Genomic DNA, 20,274 nt, shown 5'->3' with positions numbered 1-20,274 from the left:
TCATTTCGTTACGATAATTAACGTTAATAAACGAAACAAAGTTATTTCGTTTCGTTTATTAACGTTAAGAACGTCAAATTAACGAAATGATTTTGTTTCGTTTTCTGTCATATCAAAACGAAATCAAATCGTTTATGTTGATTATTAATTTCAAACTATGCTGGCAAAGCTGATTGATGGCGGAGTCATTAAAGGTGAAAGCATTAGCCAAGGTGATTGCAACTTTTCTCATGAATTTTGACAGTACGAACATTTCTCAGAGTATTTTTGACATTACCACCAACGAAATATACAAACAAATTACATGGAGTTTGTGTGTGTATGTCCGCTCGCTGTTACCACCTTACGGCTTCACCATGGCTATAGCATTGCCAGCACAATTCGAACATAAAGTATCACGTTTTTGTTAACGTTTTTAACGTTAACGAAAGCTTTTCGTTTCGGTTAAAAACGGGATACAATTTATCTTGATAATTTCTTTATCGATAATATTTCGAAGTGTTTCAACGGAAACGGTGGAATTTTTTTGATTAACGTTAATGCGCATCCCTGCTTGAAACGCAGTCGCCACCAAGACGAATAAAAAAACATACCCACGCGTAAATATCTAAGCTCCGGTAACAGAAAAAAAAGGATTTGAACCGCCGCTTTGGCGGCTGAAACTTTATTTGTTGAGCTTCCGAAATCTGTTATGGTAATTGTCGCAATTGACTCAAACTACCACTTATTGAAGAGGAGCGAGCACAGCCTACCTCGAGCGAGGCACATTACATTTCCAAAACTTCACTGCATATACTAAAACTGACTAAATGCTACGAGTATTTATTCTTAGTCTAGACATACCCAATGCAAGCCTTGAATGTGCAGAAACACTTTTCATAATAAAAAGCTTCTATTCGGAATGTTCTTCAGCCAAACCAAGCTAACATCATTCTCTCTTTGATTATGCTATAAAAAATACAAGGCGTGCTAACCTCCGAAGAGATTTTAGGCTGAACTTCTCTTCCAATTTGCGTTGAGCTCCTTTTAATTTTTTCCACAAATTGACGGGACGGAAGCTACATGTTTTACGATGACTCCGAATGGCATCTGCAAGGAAACCCACGATCTTTCGTTGTGGTAGACGGAGCAAGGTACCACCAAGGCGGTCTTCATTATGCTAGCTTAGTGTTGGTACAACTCTTTCGAATTCAAGAAATACATCAATTTTCCTAAGCAACGCAGCCGCTGAGTTGTTATTCAGTCATCTAAGCCTTTGTTTGTGTAAAGCTCGTACAATTGCTAGGACGAGAAATTTATAGAGCCCGGGTTTTGTTTGTCGGGAGAGAACTTTGCTCTTCAGTAGCCTACTTATTATAAATCAGCGCAGGTCTTAACTGAGTAGGTGTGAGAGCTGAAATGAGAAATAGTCAGTGGTCGGATCCAGCTTGTGTCCTCGGCAAACTGTTCTTGAGAGGCTATGCGAACTGTCACACGGTAATGGGTATGTGTCGACGCTCCAGCTATGCTTGCCGGGATTACAAATTTGGACCCACATTTTTTGATCAGAAGTTAGGTATCTCGGTTTAACAGATGGATGATTTTCGATCCACGACGAACATAATCAGTCTCCCTAATTAAAGGATGTGATAGTAAAGAGGCTGAATTTTCCGACTGTGGGACCTTGCTCACTATTGCGCTAAAAACGTTAAACACAATTTTGATCAGACGAAATTGAATGCCTCAGGGCAGCTTGAACACAAGCCTCATGGCCATGAAAATCTTATAGCTACAGGCCCAAGATAGTCGCCCTGTAGAAAAATGGTAGACAGTCAGGCAAAGCTACAGTTTCGCATTATACGTTTAATGTTTACCTCCGAATTGTTGTAAAACGGATACAGAGCGAAACAGTCGCATCCTCACTTGTACCAATAAGGCTGAAGTCTAAGCATAGAGGCTGCGATTATTTCAGAACCACGTGCGACTTAACCAATTAGGGATGCATTCATGAGATCTGCAAAGGCAGTAATTCCCATTTTCTAAGATATCAGGATGTTAAATGTGTCAGCTGAAAGCACAGCGAGGGGACTATATTAGATTTAACACAGGCTCTTAATACGGCAGTTCTGCGCTACTTCGCATTCGGTGCAGGGCGTTTACATCGATGGTTCTATCCCTCGATTTCTACCACATCACTGTAATGTTTGTTACCGGAAGAAAATTCCAGCCGCAGCAGTTTTCATTTTGTCAGGCTTGGTGGGACTTATTCACAGGGTGAAAAGCAAAGCAGAGGGGAAATGTTGGTGGAAATAACAGACGAAATGACGTTAGGCACGGCGAAAGGGTGCACACATGTGACGGGAAATTGTCATAGCTCGCTAGACTTTTCGATCGTCCACGTAGATCTTGGCAACTGCGTTAACCCGCAGCCGATGCTAACACAAGCATTTAGTCGTCTACCCATACTCCTCTTGCTGGAACGACCAAGTGATTTTATCTCATTTGGGTTGACTATATAGCATATACAAACAGTCTCTTTTTGCTGCCCTCCCAATCCCGACTGATGTCCGTCAAGAGGAAAGTGATTTCTGCAGGGTCATTGAATCCGCGTCGACCCGTTTTATTCCAAAGAGTGTGATCTTGTGCGACACCAAGACTCTGGCGATCATCATATCAGAGAACCGCCAGAAATTCGAGAAAAGTCCTAAAAACTATACCGAGATTGTCATACCGATTTTAGAAAACTTGGAAATAAGAGATTCAGTTACATGGCGCATGACTTCAACTTATCTCTTTTTGACATAATCAATCAGGGCATGTTTCTGAAAGACTGAACCACAAACAGTTTGAGATGGTCGGCAGGCATCGCTCCAGTTCAGGAAGGTGACATCTAAACCAAAAAGAGCTAAACAAGGGGTACCGCAGACTGATTTCCTGAAGGTGGTACCATTGTTTCCTATGCCGATAACCGCACGACAATGGTCTAGCTCTTCCATTCATGAGCTGAGTTGTGCTACAAAATCAGCAACTATCCCCATAGTCTTTCGCCTCGCATAACTTGGCACTATCACCAACTAAGAGTCTTCGGCGACGAATTTACGTTGTAAGCATGCCAAATGTCCGCAATATTGGACATCCACGTCGATGGAATAACGGTACAGACTGTCCGATACCCAAAAACACTCGCAAGCACACTCAAAGCTATTAGTTAAGCAATTGGCCAGGTGCTGGTGTGCAACACGTCTGCAAAATGATCGCCGAGCTTAGCAGAAACACTTTATTTATTTATTTATTTAATAGTCTACAAATTGAGCAATTTAAACAGACTAATTATCAGTACATTTACAAATAGTATGTCTTATACAAAACGAATGTGCAGTGTAAAACATTAAGTAAACGATCTTAAGAGTTATAGTTACATATTTGATATTAAGAGGAGACATGTATAATTATATGCGCGATAATTTAAATAAATAACTTAACTTTACAAGAGGGTATGAGTTTTGTATACGTATGCCCAGTAAGGGGCAGACGAAGGTGCTCAGAAGGGAGCTGTCGCGAATTGCTCAGAAAGGAGCTGATTGCCCAGTAGGGGACTAACGAAAGGTGATCAGAAGGAAGCTGAAGCGAACCGCTCAGAAAGAGCTGCTATATTATATATACATAAAATGGAGTAACAGTAAGTTATAGTTAGTTATTTGAAATATGTATACATATATACTAATTTAACTAAAATAAAATACACCTCTTTATTTTGAAAAGCGAGTCCGACGTATCAAAAATACTATAATGCTTGTTAAAATCCAGGCACAAACAACGAAGAGCTTCGTGCATTTCGAAATTCGACCTACATGTGCTCAAAAAAAGCGGATGGAAATGCCTTGATAGCCTCATGGGAACATTAAATTTGATCTCGCTAAGTAAAAACGGTCTATTCACCGTTCCACTCAATAATTTCACCATAAACAACACACCAAGCATTTCCGTGCGACTCTCGAGAGAAGGGAGGTTTATAAGCTTTAACCGACTGTTGTAAGAGGGAAATGACTCAAAGCAAAAAAGAGGAATTGTTTTTGAACCGATTCAAGCTTGTCACGATAGATTTGATACAGCGGGTTCCAAACGATTGATGCATACCCCAATATAGGTCTCACTAAAGCAGTAAAGAGAGAATTTGTAACGTAGGGGTCATTAAATTCCTTAGACCATCGTTTAACAAAAGCAAGAACTCCTTTCGGGTCCAATGTAACACCCAGGTGAATAAATCTAGTGACTTGCTCCAGCCGGTAGTCACCAACCGTGTAATTGTGCACTTGAAATGATTTTCTACCAAAACTCATGAATTTACATTTATTTAGGTTGAGGCTCAATTCATTAATATTGCAGCACTTGACAAAACTATCGAGATCTTCTTGAAGTAGCAATCTGTCTTCCGGAGTGAGTATAGGTTTAAAAAGCTTTACATCGTCGCCAAACATCAAAATCTTGGAATGAGTTAACGCGCTTGGAAGATCATTAATAAATAGCAAAAATAACAAAGGACCAAGGTGACTACCTTGCGGTACGCCAGAAGTAACCCTAATGAATTGAGATTCGCTGTTTTTAAAAAACACCTTTTGTTTCCTTCCTTTTAAGTAAGAGGAAATCCAACTCAGAAGTTGAGGTGGAAACCCTAAACCATTAAGTTTATAGGTGAGAATAGTGTGGGAAACCTTATCGAATGCTTTGCTGAAATCCGTGTAAATTACATCGGTATATAGGTTATTTCTAAAGTTTCTGGAGACATGAGTAGTAAATTCCAACAGGTTCGTCTCAGTTGACTTGCCTTTGCAGAAGCCATGCTGAGCTGGGTTAATGATAGGAGAAACTGAATGAGCTAGTTGTTTAGTTATAATGGATTCGAAAAGTTTAGGTATTTCGCTAAGTTTTGCAATGCCTCTATAGTTTGCAACACATGATTTACTGTCACTTTTGTACAGTGGTATAATAAAAGACTCTTTCCAAAACAGGGAAATACACCTTGCTTTAGAGAAGCATTAAAAATATTCGTTAAGGGCCGATACAAATATTCCGCGCAACTTTTTAGAACAACAGAAGGAATGCTATCGGGACCACTAGCATAAGAAGTTTTTAGGTTTTCTAGGTGTAAAAACACGTCGTTACAGGATATCGAAGGGGCTCGTACCGCAAAGCAGTGGCGAGCTAAAAAGAACATTCGGTTGGACGGGCACGGAGTTTTGTGCGTAGTTTGATTTAAAGAAATCAGCAAACATATCGGCAAACAAAATTGAAGAACGAGTTGGGATTAGAGGAAAGTTGCAGCTTAATCTTATTAATGTAGTTTTTGTAACACTTTTTGTTCAAAGAATTATATTTATAACGTAGAATAGAATATCTGCTATAGTCATTTGGAAGTCCAGATTTTTTATATCTCTTAAACCAACGCGTTTTCTGATTTTTTAAGCAGTTTAGTTCCTTGGTGCACCAACCATTATTTACTGAAACTCTAACGCTATTAGTTTGGGGGATACAAGCACGGAATATGAGGTGTAAAGCACTAGTAAAATGATGAACGCTCTCGTCAACATCTCCACTATAATCGGGCCAAACTATTATTAGTCAGTTTTCCTAAATAAAAACCTAGCAGCAGACAAATTATTATAGGTGTTACGTTGTTTTGGAAGGCTAAAGGTTTCAGCAATTAACTCCAATGCAGGGTGATATACATCTTCAGGAAGTACCAACGGGTCAGTTCGGACTAAAGAGAATCTAGAATTATCACTGACATATATTAGGTCCAAGCACTTAACCTGAAAAAGCCCACTATCTGCAAGGTTGTTTAGGAACTCGTTAAAGATTTCTCGAGAAGAACAGGGAACCAAGCAACCATCAATCATATTCCACGTTACACACGGTAAGTTAAAATCACAAAGAACTACAATCAAGTCAGAAGAAGTAGCCAAAGAAGTCACAGACATTATAATCGAAGCGTGTTTGTTGTATAACTGTAGGTAAGATTGCGGAGGAAGGTACCTAATAGTAATGTATAAATGCATAGATAAGAGTTTGATACGAACGCAAAGAAATTCGATTTCGTCAGCTTCAGGAATCAGAATTTCTTCAGCAGATAGGCTAGCACCTACGGCGATTAAGATGCCACCACCGACTTTACTTTGACGACCTTTTCTAAAAATTTCGTATCTATTACATAGAATTTCAAAGTTGAGCGCAGGAGGTTTTAGCCAGGTTTCGGTAAATTCCAGTACCTTATAAGTAAGGTCATGGCTGCTAAGAAAAAGATCTATTAATTTAGTGTTCAAGCCCCTCACATTCTGGTAATGGAAGTTGATGCCAAGGCCTACAACTAGTTTTTTGAGGCAGGAATAAGTCGTGGAGTGCGAGCAACATTTCTAGACCTAGACGTAAATGTCAAAACATTGCGCTTATAACTTCCTGAGGATGTCTTCTTATGACCCCAGAATATCATCTACACAATATCCCATAAAAGACAGAAATTATGTCCTGAATATACAGTTTCTGTTAAATAATCAGAGACCTTGGCATTTATAAAGCCACTTCACCCAGTGATATAAGGGTACATATCCGCACGCACCACGAAGAGATCCCACCACAATAAATCTGCCGTTTGAGCCAATTGAGCATAAACAGGTCCTCAGCCTATTCCACAAAGAGTTGACAAAGTCGTATGCCGATAAATATCTGACATAGCCTGTTCTCAGTGTCGAATTACAGAACCTCACAGTAGCGAAAATTAGACTTCCCAAAGAGACGCGCGTCACTTTGGCACAACTTCGATCTGGATACTGTAATAGGTAACTTTCTGCATGTTATGTGTCCCCACGTGACACCAACCATCTTTTCAGTTGAAATGTGGAGCCAACGTTTGAAACACCTACAAATGTCTTTTTGGTCCAACCCCATTGAAACTACAAGATTCCTCGGACTTCAGTTGGAGGATATCATTGGCAATTTTTGAGTGATCATGCTTTTTTATGGGGCAAGCAATAAACTGTTTGCGCTATAAATAAGAGTGAAAGCGTCAAAAAGTTATGGGAATACAAAAATCTAATTTTCACACCACAACCACAACGAATAACACAACCTTTTCTTCGATGACTTACTTTCTTTTTTTATACTCAGCTGAGCAGAGCTCACAGGGCATATTAATTTTGTTCGCATAACGGTACCCCGTAACGGCATAAACTAATCGAGATAGATATAGACTTCTATATATCAAAATGATCTGGGCGAAAAAAGAAATTCATTTAGCCATGTCCGTCCGTCTGTCCGTAAACACGACAACTTGAGTAAATTTTGAGGTATCTTAATGGAATTTGGTATGTAAGTTACTGGGCACTCATCTCAGGTCGCTATTTAAAATGAACGAAATCGCACTATAATCACGCCCACTTCTTCGATATCGAAAATTTCGAAAAACCGAAAAACTGCGATAATTAATTACCAAAGACCGATAAAGCGATGAAACTTGATAGCTGGGTTGACCTTATGACACAGAATAGAAAATTATTAAAATTTTGGACAATGGGCGTTGCACCGCCCATTTTTAAAAGAAGGTAAGTTAAAAGTTTTGCAAGCTGTAATTTTGCAGCTGAGTATGTAATGTTCGATTACACCCGAACTTAGCTTTCCTTACTTGCTTAAAAAAAACGATAGAGTACAAACTTATACAATGTTATATGAAAAAAAATTTTATGTTCAAAATCAATAACACGGTGTAATAGGAACCACTTAAGAATGAACTCACGCATGCAGGGTAAACCAGTAAGACGATTTGTAAACTTACTAAGTAGGTTTGTAAATAAAAAGGGAAATTCATATTAGTGATAATTTTATATTGAACGAAATTTCAGTATAGCCTCAAAATGGCTTTCGGGATGCTAAAGCTTCTACAATGATCTCGATACCGATTTCTATCATTCTCGCTCTGCAAATAAATAAAAAAGTTACTCATACGCCTTGGTATGCCGCAGTTATGTATATATGTAAGTAACTCGCTCTCTCTCGCTCTCACTCTCTCATTAAGCTTCTACTTTAAAGATTTAAATATAGCTGCAAATTTTTGTTAAGCTTTTTTGCAACATTAAAAGCAAAAGCTACATACACTACCGGCATTACCGTTTTTGCCCGCTCTACCATTATCATATCAACTAAGCACCAGACTCTTACGTCCACAAGCAAATAAAAACTCGTTCCAAAAACTCGTTAGTTCAAGAGACGCTAGTCTTTGTGTAGGTATGTTAGTATGTATGAGTTAGTGGCGTTGATCAGTAAACAAACTCGTAACTAAATTAAAACAGCTTGCTTTGTAGACTCAACCATTTAATAGTCCGTCAACCATTCAACGGTATCAAACGGATCAAATAAGCGAGCGCGTAAAATAAGTGTGAAATTATTAAAGAAGTGTGTAGCGATTTCGAGAAAAGTAATAACGTAATAATAGATGTAATAAGATTTCAAGTAATAACAACAAATAAGTGACAGTGACAACGTACTGGCGTACGATCAAGTGCGAGCGTCCAACGTTTAAATTAATAACAATCAAGCGCAGCATTAAATAGTGCGTCGAAAAAAAGAAATAAGTAAGAAGAGAAAGGCAAACAACATCGACAAAAACGCAGTCACGAAAATTAAAAAAAAATTTTATTTAATTGCAACACATTTATTTGAAATTACGTGCAAGGTTTTAGGGGATTTTTCAAAAAAGTACGCTGTGCAATTAACCAAAAAAAAACTAAATTTTTATTCAAACAAATAAGGTGAACAAGTTTATATATTTTCAAAACAAAAAAATGTGAATCCCTGCAAACCGCATTTTGTGTATGCAATAAAGAGAAATCTTGCAAAAGTACTTACATAAATTAAAACCGCAGTTGAAAATGTATTATTTTGTATAAAACAAAAAAAAAATTGTGGCTAAATTTGTTTACCCAATTAAATTGTGAATTTTCTGGTAAAGTACCAATATATGTAAGCAATATTGTAAAAACGCATTATTGTTGTTATTATTGTAGTATTTTTACATTTTGCCGCTTTCTAAATAACACTTGCAATCATTTCGAAGTCTCGTCTTACCTTACAATAATGGCTACGTTTACGCATGCGCAACTTTTGTGTTGTGCGATTTTTGTTGTTTTTTCGCTTTGCTGCCAAACCCAACACGTCAATGCAGCTACTGAGTACAATCGTTATTTGGCACATTTATTCCAAAAATATGGTACTGGTGGAACAATATCATTTGAGGTGAGTGGTGCTGAAATATATTTTTTCCTGAAAAATGTATTTTTGTGTGATTTGGAAAACATTAGGGTGTGGCGCAATGAAATGTAAGCAAGTTTTTTTTTGAATTAATAGAGTTTTAATATTTTTTATTTTTAAATATGAAAAAAAAAGTTTAAAACATTTTTGAAAACGAAATTTTAAAAAATTTGAAAAATGTTTTAAGTATATTTAATAAATTAATTTAACTTTTATACTAAAAACTTAAAACATGTTATGTGTTTTTAAAGGCCAAAAAACTTTAAAAATCGTTTAGAAAAAGTTCTAAATTAAAAAAAAACAATGAACAATTTTCAATAAATTTTTACTAAATGGAAATGGGAAAAATGAGGATGTGGCAAACCGGAAAACAAACAAATTTGCTTACAGATATATTTTTGTAAATATTTTATTTTTTAATTTAAAAAATTTAATACAATTTTGAAAAAGTTTTAAAAACAAAATTTATAAAATATTTGCAAATTATTTTAAAAGGTGATTTATTTTATTTTATTATTTTTTTTTTTGTTTCTTGTTCTTTAGTTATTTAAGAAAATCGTATTGTTTTTAAAACTAAATTCTTCGGTTAAACCTAATCTTTCATAGCCTTTCAAAAAGTAAAGCCAACATATTAAAAATGTATTTGCAAAATTTCAAAATCCTGCTTTCGAAGGAAAACTTTTGAAAAATTTAAAAATTTTTAAATTGTTTTAAGAAATGAAAAGTAATAAAAAAAATTGTTTCTGAAACCAAGATTTATGCCCCTGTTACCGTTTACAACTCAACTCTGGTTGAGTTGAAATTTCGCAATTTGGTATTACAGATTACAACTCAACCTGTCAAAAAAATGTCGATTGAGTTGTCTAGTCTAACAACTTTTTGTGGCATTACTGTTTACGACCTTGTGTTGGTGTAGTTGTCAAAGACGTCAAAATCTTACAACTGATAACTAGCAGTTGTCTCATACAATTTTGCAGTTGTTTTGAGAAAATGTTACGTTTTAGAAGACGGTTCATCACCTAATTTTTAACAAAAAATTTCAAAGTTGGTATCAAAAGACACGTTTCGACCTCCGACTTTAGAATCCAAAAACAAAAATTTAAAATTTTATTTCAGTTCAAATTTTCATGTGGTTGTTAAATTTTGCCAGATTTTTTGTACACACTAATGCAGAAATGCGTTGGATCCACCCAGCATTATTTTTGCAAATCGCGGCCGATGGCCGCCAACGCAGAAAGATGTTCTGTGCAAAAAAACTATGGATCGGGGCCATTTTGTGGGTTTTTGTGTATATTTTTTCGACAGGAATAAAATTTTTAATTTCCGCTTGCGTATCCAAAAAATGGAGATCGAAACACGTCTTTTGATACCACCTTTGATAAGAGTTAGATGGTGCACGGTCTCATAAAACGTTACCGAATAAAAACAAAAAATTCAAAGCCGGTAGTTAAAACTTTTTTTAATCAAACAATAGTCAACAATTTTGTACACATTTATAGAAAAAAAAACAACGTTTAAACGAAGGATTACATTGAATAACTTTTTTACTTTATGGAGCGACATTCCGTAGTTGGACGAGGCTGGCCGCAATTCGGATGCAGCCAAAATAGGTGAAATTATGCGAACGCGAGTCCCATTGATACTAATCACTATACCCCTAATCCTGTTTTAGAGTAAAATACAATTTTTGCTGTTTGGGTTTCCATCCACTTCGCCAAAATATGCTCCACAACATTCAAAATCATGTCCACAACATTTTTGATACCAGGGAATCTGAGTGTGGCGCATAATTTTAAAATAGGGGTAAAGCCTGCCTTCGAACGCGTTTGCGGAAATGGTCCTTAATTGTGTTTAGTAATGAGCAATATGCTTCCTTTCAAAACAGCAAAATAACTTCATTTGTTACTTACAACATTTTCTTAATTGGTGCTTGGTAGTTCCAAGGGATTGGAATGATCACGGGAATGTTTTTCGTATTCGCGACATGTCAATCACCAACAATTTCGCCATTATAAAATAGATTTCATATAATATCCGTTTTGCTTTTAATAACAAAATTACTTTTGCAAATGCTTAAATGTCCGCCACAAATTGATCAGATGCTCATTTATCAGTCAAATCATCACTTTCTTAGGTTGGCAACATCAATTCAACTTCAACTGAAATAAGTAATAAAGTCATTCGTAATACCAAACAGGAGTTGGCTTAAAGTTGAGTTGTTTTAATTAAAACCCAACTAAGTTAAGTTGTTAACCGTAATAGGTGCATTAATTAAAAAAAAAATTAAGAATATTTTATATTTAAAAAAAGCGTGTTAAGTAAAAACAATTTCGAATCCAGAAAGATGTTGCATTAAATTTTTAAAATAAAAGAACATTTTAGAAAAAATGTGTTTATAAAAATATTGAAAAAAAAGTTTATTAATAAAGCTTTGTAATTTAAAGCTATGTTTCCAAAAGAATTTTAAAAAAGTTCGAAAAAAATTTATATTAAAACAAAATATTTTTCAACAAACATTTTTGTAAAAAAACTTCAAATCGATAATAAAAACAAGTAAGGAAGGTTAAGTTCGTGTGTAACCGAACATTACATACTCAGTTGAGAGCTATGGTGACAACATAAGGGAAAATAACCATGCAGGAAAATGAACCGAGGGAAACCCTGGAATGTGTTTGTATGACATGTGTATCAAATGAAAGTCATTAAAGAGTATTTTATGAGAGAGTGGGCCATAGTTCTATAGGTGGACGCCATTTAGGGATATAGCCATAAAGGTGGATCAGGGTTGACTCTAGAATGAGTTTGTACGATATGGGTATCAAATGAAAGGCGTTAATGAGTATTTTAAAAGGGAGTAATCTTTAGTTCCATAGGTGGACGCCGTTTCGAGATATCGCCATAAAGGTGGACCAGGGGTGACCCTAGAATTTGTCTGTACAATATGGGCATCAAACGAATGGTGTTAATGAATATTTTAAAAGGGAGTGGGCCTTAGTTCTATAGGTGGACGCCGTTGCGAAAATTCGCCATAAAGGTGGACCAGGGGTGACTCTAGAATGTGTTTGTACGATATGGGTATCAAATTAAATGTATTAATGAGGGTTTTAAAAGGGAGTGGTGGTTGTTGTATAGGTGGTCGCCTTTTCGAGATATCGCCATAAAGGTGGACCAGGGGTGACTCTAGAATGCGTTTGTACGATATGGGTATCAAATGAAAGGTGTTAATGAGTATTTTAAAAGGGAGTAATCCTTAGTTCCATAGGTGGACGCCGTTTCGAGACATCGCCATAAAGGTGGGCCAGGGGTGACCCTAGAATTTGTTTGTACAATATGGGCATCAAACGAAAGGTGTTAATGAGTATTTTAAAAGGGAGTAGGCCTTAGTTCTATAGGTGGACGCCGTTTCGAAATATCGCCATAAAGGTGCACCAGGGGTGACTCTAGAATGTGTTTGTATGATATGGGTATCAAAGTAAAGGTATTAATAAGGGTTTTAAAAGGGTGGTGGTTGTTGTATAGGTGGTCGCATTTTCGAGATATCGCCATTAAGGTGGACCAGGGGTGACCCTAGAATTTGTTTGTACAATATGGGTATCAAAAGAAAGGTGTTAATGAGTATTTCAAAAGGGAGTAATTCTTAGTTCCATAGGTGGACGCCGTTTCAAGATATCGCCATAAAGGTGGAGCAGGGGTGACCCTAGAATTTGTTTGTACAATATGGGTATCAAAAGAAAGGTGTTAATGAGTATTTTAAATAGGAGTAATCCTTAGTTCCCTAGGTGGACGCCGTTTCGAGATACCGCCATAAAGGTGGACCAGGGTGACTCTAGAATTCGTTCGTGCAATATGGGTATCAAACGAAAGGTGTTAATGAGTATTTTAAAAGGGAGGGGGCCTTAGTTCTATAGGTGGACGCCTTTTCGAGGTATCGCAATAAAGGTGGACCAGGGGTGACTTTGGCCTTTTTTTGTACGATATGGGTATCAATTGAAAGGTGTTAATGAGTATCTTTAAAAGCGAGTGGGCCTTCGTTCTATAGGTGTTCGCCTTTTCGAGATATCGCCATAAAGGTGGACCAGGGGTGAGTTTAGAATATGTTTGTACGATATGGGTATCAAATGAAAGGTGTTAATGAGTATTTTAAAAGGGCGTGGGCGTAGTTCTATAGGTGGACGCCTTTTCGAGATATCGCCATAAAGGTGGATCAGGGGTGAATCTAGAATGCGTTTGTACGATATGGGTATCAAATTAAAAGTATTAATGAGAGTTTTAAAATGGAGTGGTGGTAGTTGTATATATGAAGGCGTTTTCCAGATATCGACCAAAATGTCGACCAGGGTGACCCAGAACATCATCTGTTGGATACCGCTAATTTATTTATATATGTAATACCTGTCAAGATTTTAAGAATTTTTTATTTCGCCCTGCAGAACTTTTCATTTTCTGCTATTTAATATGGTAGGTGTCACAACCATTTTATAAAGGTTTTTCTAAAGTTATATTTCGCGTCAATAAACCAATCCAATTACCTCACCATGTTTCATCCCTTTTTTCGTATTTGGTATAGAATTATGGCATTTTTTTCATTTTTCGTAATTTTCGATATCGAAAAAGTGGGCGTGGTCATTGTCGGATTTCGTTCATTTTTCATACCAAGATAAAGTGAGTTCAAGTAAGTACGTGAACTAAGTTCATTATAGATATGTCGATTTTTGCTCAAGTTATCGTGTTAACGGCCATGCAGAAGGACAGACGAACGACTGTGTATAAAAACTGGGCGTGGCATCAACCGATTTCGCCCGTTTTCACAGAAAACAGTTAGCATCATAAAATATATGCCCCTACCAAATTTCAAAAGGATTGGTTAATTTTTGTTCGACTTATGGCGTTAAAAGTATCCTAGACAAATTAAATGAAAAAGGGCGGAGCCACGCCCATTTTGAAATTTTCTTTTATTTTTGTATTTTGTTGCACCATATCATCACTGGAGTTGAATGTTGACATAATTTACTTATATACTGTAAAGATATTAAATTTTTTGTTAAAATTTTACTTTAAAAAAAATTTTTTTTTAAAGTGGGCGTGGTCCTTCTCCGATTTTGCTAATTTTTATTAGGGGTACATATAGTAATAGGAGTAACGTCCCTGCCAAATTTCATCATGATATCTTCAACGACTGACAAATTACAGCTAGCAAAATTTTTAAATTACCTTCTTTTAAAAGTGGGCGGTGCCACGCCCATTGTCCAAAATTTTACTAATTTTCTATTCTGCGTCATAAATTAAACTCATTTACCAAGTTTTCTCGCTTTATCTGTATTTGGTAATGAATTATCGCACTTTTTCGGTTTTTCGAAATTTTCGATATCGAAAAAGTGGGCGTGGACGGACGGACGGACATGGCTCAATCAAATTTCCTGATTATTTTGATATATGGAAGTCTATATCTATCTCGATTCCTTTATATATGTACAACCAACCGTTATCCAATCAAACTTAATATACTATGTGAGCTCTGCTCAACTGAGTATAATAAACATGTCTTTTTGAAAAAAAATTTTAGTTTTAAGAAAACAATCCACTTTTAAGAAACCCTTATTCACTACATAAAATTTTTGTCGACAAGGTTTTTTTTAATCGAATCGAGCTCAAGGCCAGAACAATAATTTTTTTCTAATGATAATTATTGTTATTTTTTAATTTTTCTAAATTTGAAAAATTGTATTTTGTTTTTGGATTCTATCTGCGCAGCTATGGCAGGTTGTCTGAAAAATTTTCTACTTACTATTCCAAAAACAAAATACAATTTTTCAAATTTAGAAAAATTAAAAAATAACAATAATTATCATTAGAAAAAAAATTATTGTTCTGGCCTTGAGCTCGATTCGAACCTTGAATGATTTATCAATAGGCCGATAAAAAACAAAAACAATTGTTAAAAAAAATTTTGTTAATTTAATATTTCAAAAATTGTTTTTTTAGAAGAAAGTTAGTTACAAAAAGATGTTTTGATGTAAAATTTGAAAAAAAGAAAGCAGTTTAAAAAAAATATTTTTTAGAAAAAATAATTAGATAATTAAAAAGTTTTTAAAACAACCATTCAAAAATAAAATATCGTTTATATTTTAACATTTTTAAAGAAAATGTAATTCATGTTTATAAAAAAGATTAAAAGATTTTTAAAATAAATATCTGAAAAAAATATTTTTTAGAAAACATTTTGAATATTTTGTGTTGGCACATTGACATTGGAATTTTTTTGGTCAAAGCTAGAAGATTAGAAGGAACATTATTTCAACAAATCCTCCTCGAGAAAGTAACGGACACTTTAAACGAAAATGATGAAAGGATCCTTTTTCGTTATTCTTCTCCTTCTTTTTGTAGTGATAAGGAGACTCCCCAAAGGTTTCAGGAAGTTTTAGCGTACGTTCCGGAAAATAGTTCCATTACGGTATTAGCGCGACCATCTCGGAAAGAAGTGTACATTTTGATTGGCACTCCATAACTCGAGAACGGCTCAACAGATTGCCATGAAATTTTTAGGAAAGATTCAGGAAGGAGAGATAATGGTTAGTTGATTTTGAAATCTCAAATCGGTTTAGCCATATATATATAAAAATCAAATTCGTGTGTGTGTGTGTGTTCGCTATGGAAACGTATTTCCCACACATCAATCAACACCAAATTTTTGTTATGGGTTCCTTCGATCAACGGGAAGGTTTTAGGCTAAAAATAATTTCGATATAGAAAAGGGGCATGGCACCTACCATACAAATGGAGTCTTTGGTACTGCATACCTTTGAAGGTATACATGCCAGAACGTTGAAATTCAATGAGGAGTTATATGAGGTCAATCCCTAACACCACCAAGAAAATGCGGAATTTGGAGAAATGGGGAGTGCCGCCTCCCATACAAATGGAATCTTTACTAATGCATAAATTTGAAGGTATACATGCCAGAACATTGAAATTCAGTAAAGAGTTATATGAGGTCAATCCCTAACACCACCAAGAAAATGCGGAATTGGGAAAAAGGGGGCGTGGAACCTCCCATTCAAATGGAATCTTTGGAACTGCATAACTTTGAAGGTATACATGCCAGAACATTGAAATTCAGTAAAGAGTTATATGAGGTCAATCCCTAACACCACCAAGAAAATGCGGAATTGGGAAAAAGGGGGCGTGGAACCTCCCATTCAAATGGAATCTTTGGAACTGCATAACTTTGAAGGTATACATGCCAGAACATTGAAATTCAGTAAGGAGTTATTTGAGGTCAATCCTTAACACCACCAAGAAAATATGGAATTGGGAAAAAGGGGGCGTGGCACCTCCCATACAAATGGAATATATTATACTGCATATATCTGGATGTCGTAATGGTAGGATAATTAAAATTGGTAAGGAGCTTAGTGACGTTAAGTCCTAAAACCTCCAGTAAAATGTGGAATGGGGAAAAGCTATGGCTGCCGTACAAACTTAAGTTATTTTAACAGCTAAAGTTTGACTGCATTGTTGAGTTTAGCTGTTATGCCCTTTGGACGTTTAGTAATCTGCCGCTGTTAAAAAAATTGTTTGGCTTCAGTCTATCTACATCTTCTATAAAAATCAAATTCTGTGTGTGTGTGTTCCCTATGAAAACGTGTTTGCTATACTTCGATCATCACCAAATTTTGGCTCGAGGTTCCTTCGATCAAGACGAAAGTTTTTCATATTTCAGAATTAAGAATTTTAAATTTAAATGTTTTTGTTTTTTGGCTATGCGAAAGAACTATCTTAGCTCCCAAAAATGATCATGTCAACAAAATCAATGATCGATTTCAAAATCATTTTCCTGGTGAAGTGACGAAATATAAATCGATCGACACAATTACAGATGAAGATAAAATTGTGAATTATCCAAATGAATTTCTATGCTCCTTAGAACCAAAAGGAATGCCTGCGCATATATCAACTTTGAAAATTGGCTCACCAGTCATGCTTCTTCGGAATGTTATCGAAGCAACAATCATCAGCGGTAAAAGCAATACAATAATATAAAATAAGATACAAGAATGAAATGTTTTAACAGAAAATTTCACCAAATATGCGTACAAAATTCAATTCAATTTACAGAACAATAAATTAAATTATCAACATTAACATTAACATTAAATTCAAGCACTAACTTTTGGCGTTTTGAAGTTATTTGATTAATCAAAAAATATGAATAATCAATTGTTTAATTAATTAATAAAAGTCTTAATTAATTACTTAATTAATAAAAGTCTTGATTAGTCAAAACCGAGTTAAACTTCATTAATAAAAGTTTTGATTAGTTAAAAACGACCATCACCTGTGTATTTTTATAAAAACGTTAATCAAAAATTACTAACTTTGCTCAGTTGCTCTTATGGGTACTGGATAAAGCATGAAGAAACGTGATTAAGTACTTAATTCAAACTTTGATTAAATAAAAAGGCGTTTAATCAATAAATTTCTACTTGATTAAAAACCGATTACACGTGAAGGCTCCTTGTTTGAAATAAAATTACTTATTTGAAATGTGTTTTGACAAACATTTTTTATAAACAAAAATCGCACTGCCCCAATAATTCATGCAAGTAATTATTGCAATTTTGACAGCTCTCTAAGGTACTTATATAATTTTTTAGTAATAGCGCTTTGGTAGATTGCGAGAAATTCATATCTAAAACTGCGACGTAATATTTCTTTTCAAATATTTCTTAGAACAGTAAAAAAATTCGTTTTTTTTTTCATTCAGCTCTTAGTCAAACTTAGGCGCATTTTATAAATTATAACAAGTAAGGAAGACTAAGTTCGGGTGTAACCGAACATTACATACTCAGCTGAGAGCTTTGGAGACAAACTAAGGGAAAATCACCATTTAGGAAAATGAACCTAGGGTAACCCTGGAATGTGTTTGTATGACATGTTTATCCAATGAAAGGTGTTAATGATTATTTAAAACGTAGTGGGCCTTAGTTCTATAATGTGGACGCCTTTTCGAGATATCGCAATAAGGGTGGACCAGGGGTGAGTCTAGAATGTGTTTGTATGATATGGGTATCAAATTAAAAGTATTAATGAGGGTTTTAAAAGGGAGTAGCCCTTAGTTGTATATGTGAAGGCCTTTTCGAGATATCGACCAAAATGTGGACAAGGGTGACCCAGAACATCTTCTGTCGGGTACCGCTAATTTATTTATATATGTCATACCACGAACAGTATTCCTGCCAAGATTCCAAGGGCTTTTGATTTCGCCCTGCAGAACTTTTTCATTTTCTTTTACTTAATATGGTAGGTGTCACACCCATTTTACAAAGTTTTTTCTAAAGTTATATTTTGCGTTAATAAACCAATCCAATTACCATGTTTCATCTCTTTTTTCATATTTGGTACAGAATTATGGCATTTTTTTATTTTTCGTAATTTTCGATATCGGAAGAGTGGGCGTGGTCATAGTCGGATTTCGGCTATATTTTATACCAAGATAAAGTGACTTCAGATAAGTACGTGAACTAAGTTTAGTTAATATATATCGTTTTTTGCGCAAGTTATCGTGTTAACGGCCGAGCGGAAGGACAGACGGTCGACTGTGTATAAAAACTGGGCGTGGCTTCAACCGATTTCGCCAATTTTCACAGAAAACAGTTATCGTCATAGAATCTGTGTCGCTACTAAATTTCACAAGGATTGGTATATTTTTGTTCGACTTATGGCATTAAAAGTATTCTAGACGAATTAAATGAAAAAGGGCGGAGTTACGCCCATTTTGAAATTTTCTTTTATCTTTGTATTTTGTTGCACCATATCATTACTGGAGTCGAATGTTGACATAATTTACTTTTATACTGTAAAGATATTAAATTTTTTGTTAAAATTTAACTTAAAAATTTTTTTTTTTAAAGTGGGCGTGTTCGTCATCCGCTTTCTCTAATTTTTATTTAGCACACATATAGTAATAGGAGTAACGAGCCCACAAAATTTCATCATGATATCTTCAACGACTGCCAAATTACAGCTTGCAAAACTTTTAAATTACCTTCTTTTAAAAGTAAAATTTATCTAATTTTCTATTTTGCGTCATAAGGCAACGCACCTACCAAGTTTCATCGCTAAAATTTACTCAAGTTATCGTGTTTAAAGACGGACGGACAGACGGAGGGACGGACATGGCTCAATGAATTTCTTTTCTCACCCAGATCATTTTGATATATAGAAGTCTATATCTATCTCGATTAGTTTATGCCGTTACGGATTACCGTTATGCGAACAAAGTTAATATACTCTGTGAGCTCTGCTCAGCTGAGTATAATAAAACGTGCACTATTTTAATCGCTTTCAAAAGTTAAGCACACAATTTTTTAAACAAAATTTCCCCATATATAACACGTACATATATATATGGTTTATGCACTTATTACCTTGCCAACAGTGACACAATCATTAATAATTATTTGTATGTCATTAACATTAACCTAATTGTTTATTATCATGCTTCGTTGATTTTTAAAATTTTTCATTTTACAAGTTCGAATGAACGCATGAGCACGTGCAAATAAAATTTAAATTTTGACATAAATATTTATACAAAACATTATTTGGTTTTGCACAGCATCATTATGATAAAAAAACACCTGCCTTTCTTTAATATCTCTGATAAACATTTTGTTTTGTATGTCAAATAATGCATAATAAATACAAATTTCTTAACAATACTAAAACTCTTGAATTTATTGTTCAAATATTATCGGATAAGGCTTAATAAATCGCACCTTTCTTAAGTGAGGCAGCACCAACAACAATTAATTTAGCACTGAGTGACAAGAGTTTGTGATGAATCAGAAATGAGATTATTAAAACTTTTACATGGCTACAGTCAAAGTGTGATCATGTTTGATCATTAGACTCCTTGAAGATGATATAAAAATGCTGCGAAACGCATAGGATTATTATATTAATGAAATATACAATAAAGCTCCGAAAGCATTAAAG

The 20,274-nt window shown here is 35.1% G+C and overlaps 1 protein-coding gene across 2 annotated transcripts in view; it reads left to right on the top strand.

Moving 5' to 3' along the window:
* Positions 1-20,274, top strand: part of Zip71B (Zinc/iron regulated transporter-related protein 71B) — a 96,236-nt gene that overhangs the window by 17,533 nt on the left and 58,429 nt on the right. The window contains exon 1 of one of the 2 annotated variants that reach the window (XM_067787009.1): positions 8,290-9,261. The exons of the other annotated variant lie outside the window; for it this stretch is intronic. Within the exon in view, the coding sequence (XP_067643110.1) occupies positions 9,103-9,261 (159 nt within the window). The 5' untranslated portion in view covers positions 8,290-9,102. Of the gene's footprint in view, positions 1-8,289; positions 9,262-20,274 lie in introns of those variants that run through there. 2 annotated transcript variants of the gene reach the window in all.

The sequence above is a fragment of the Eurosta solidaginis genome, chromosome 5 (genome assembly GCF_040869045.1).
Source record: "Eurosta solidaginis isolate ZX-2024a chromosome 5, ASM4086904v1, whole genome shotgun sequence".
NCBI lineage: Eukaryota > Metazoa > Arthropoda > Insecta > Diptera > Tephritidae > Eurosta > Eurosta solidaginis.
Note: the sequence above shows the minus strand (reverse complement) of the source record. Positions and strands in the feature narration are given on the sequence as shown.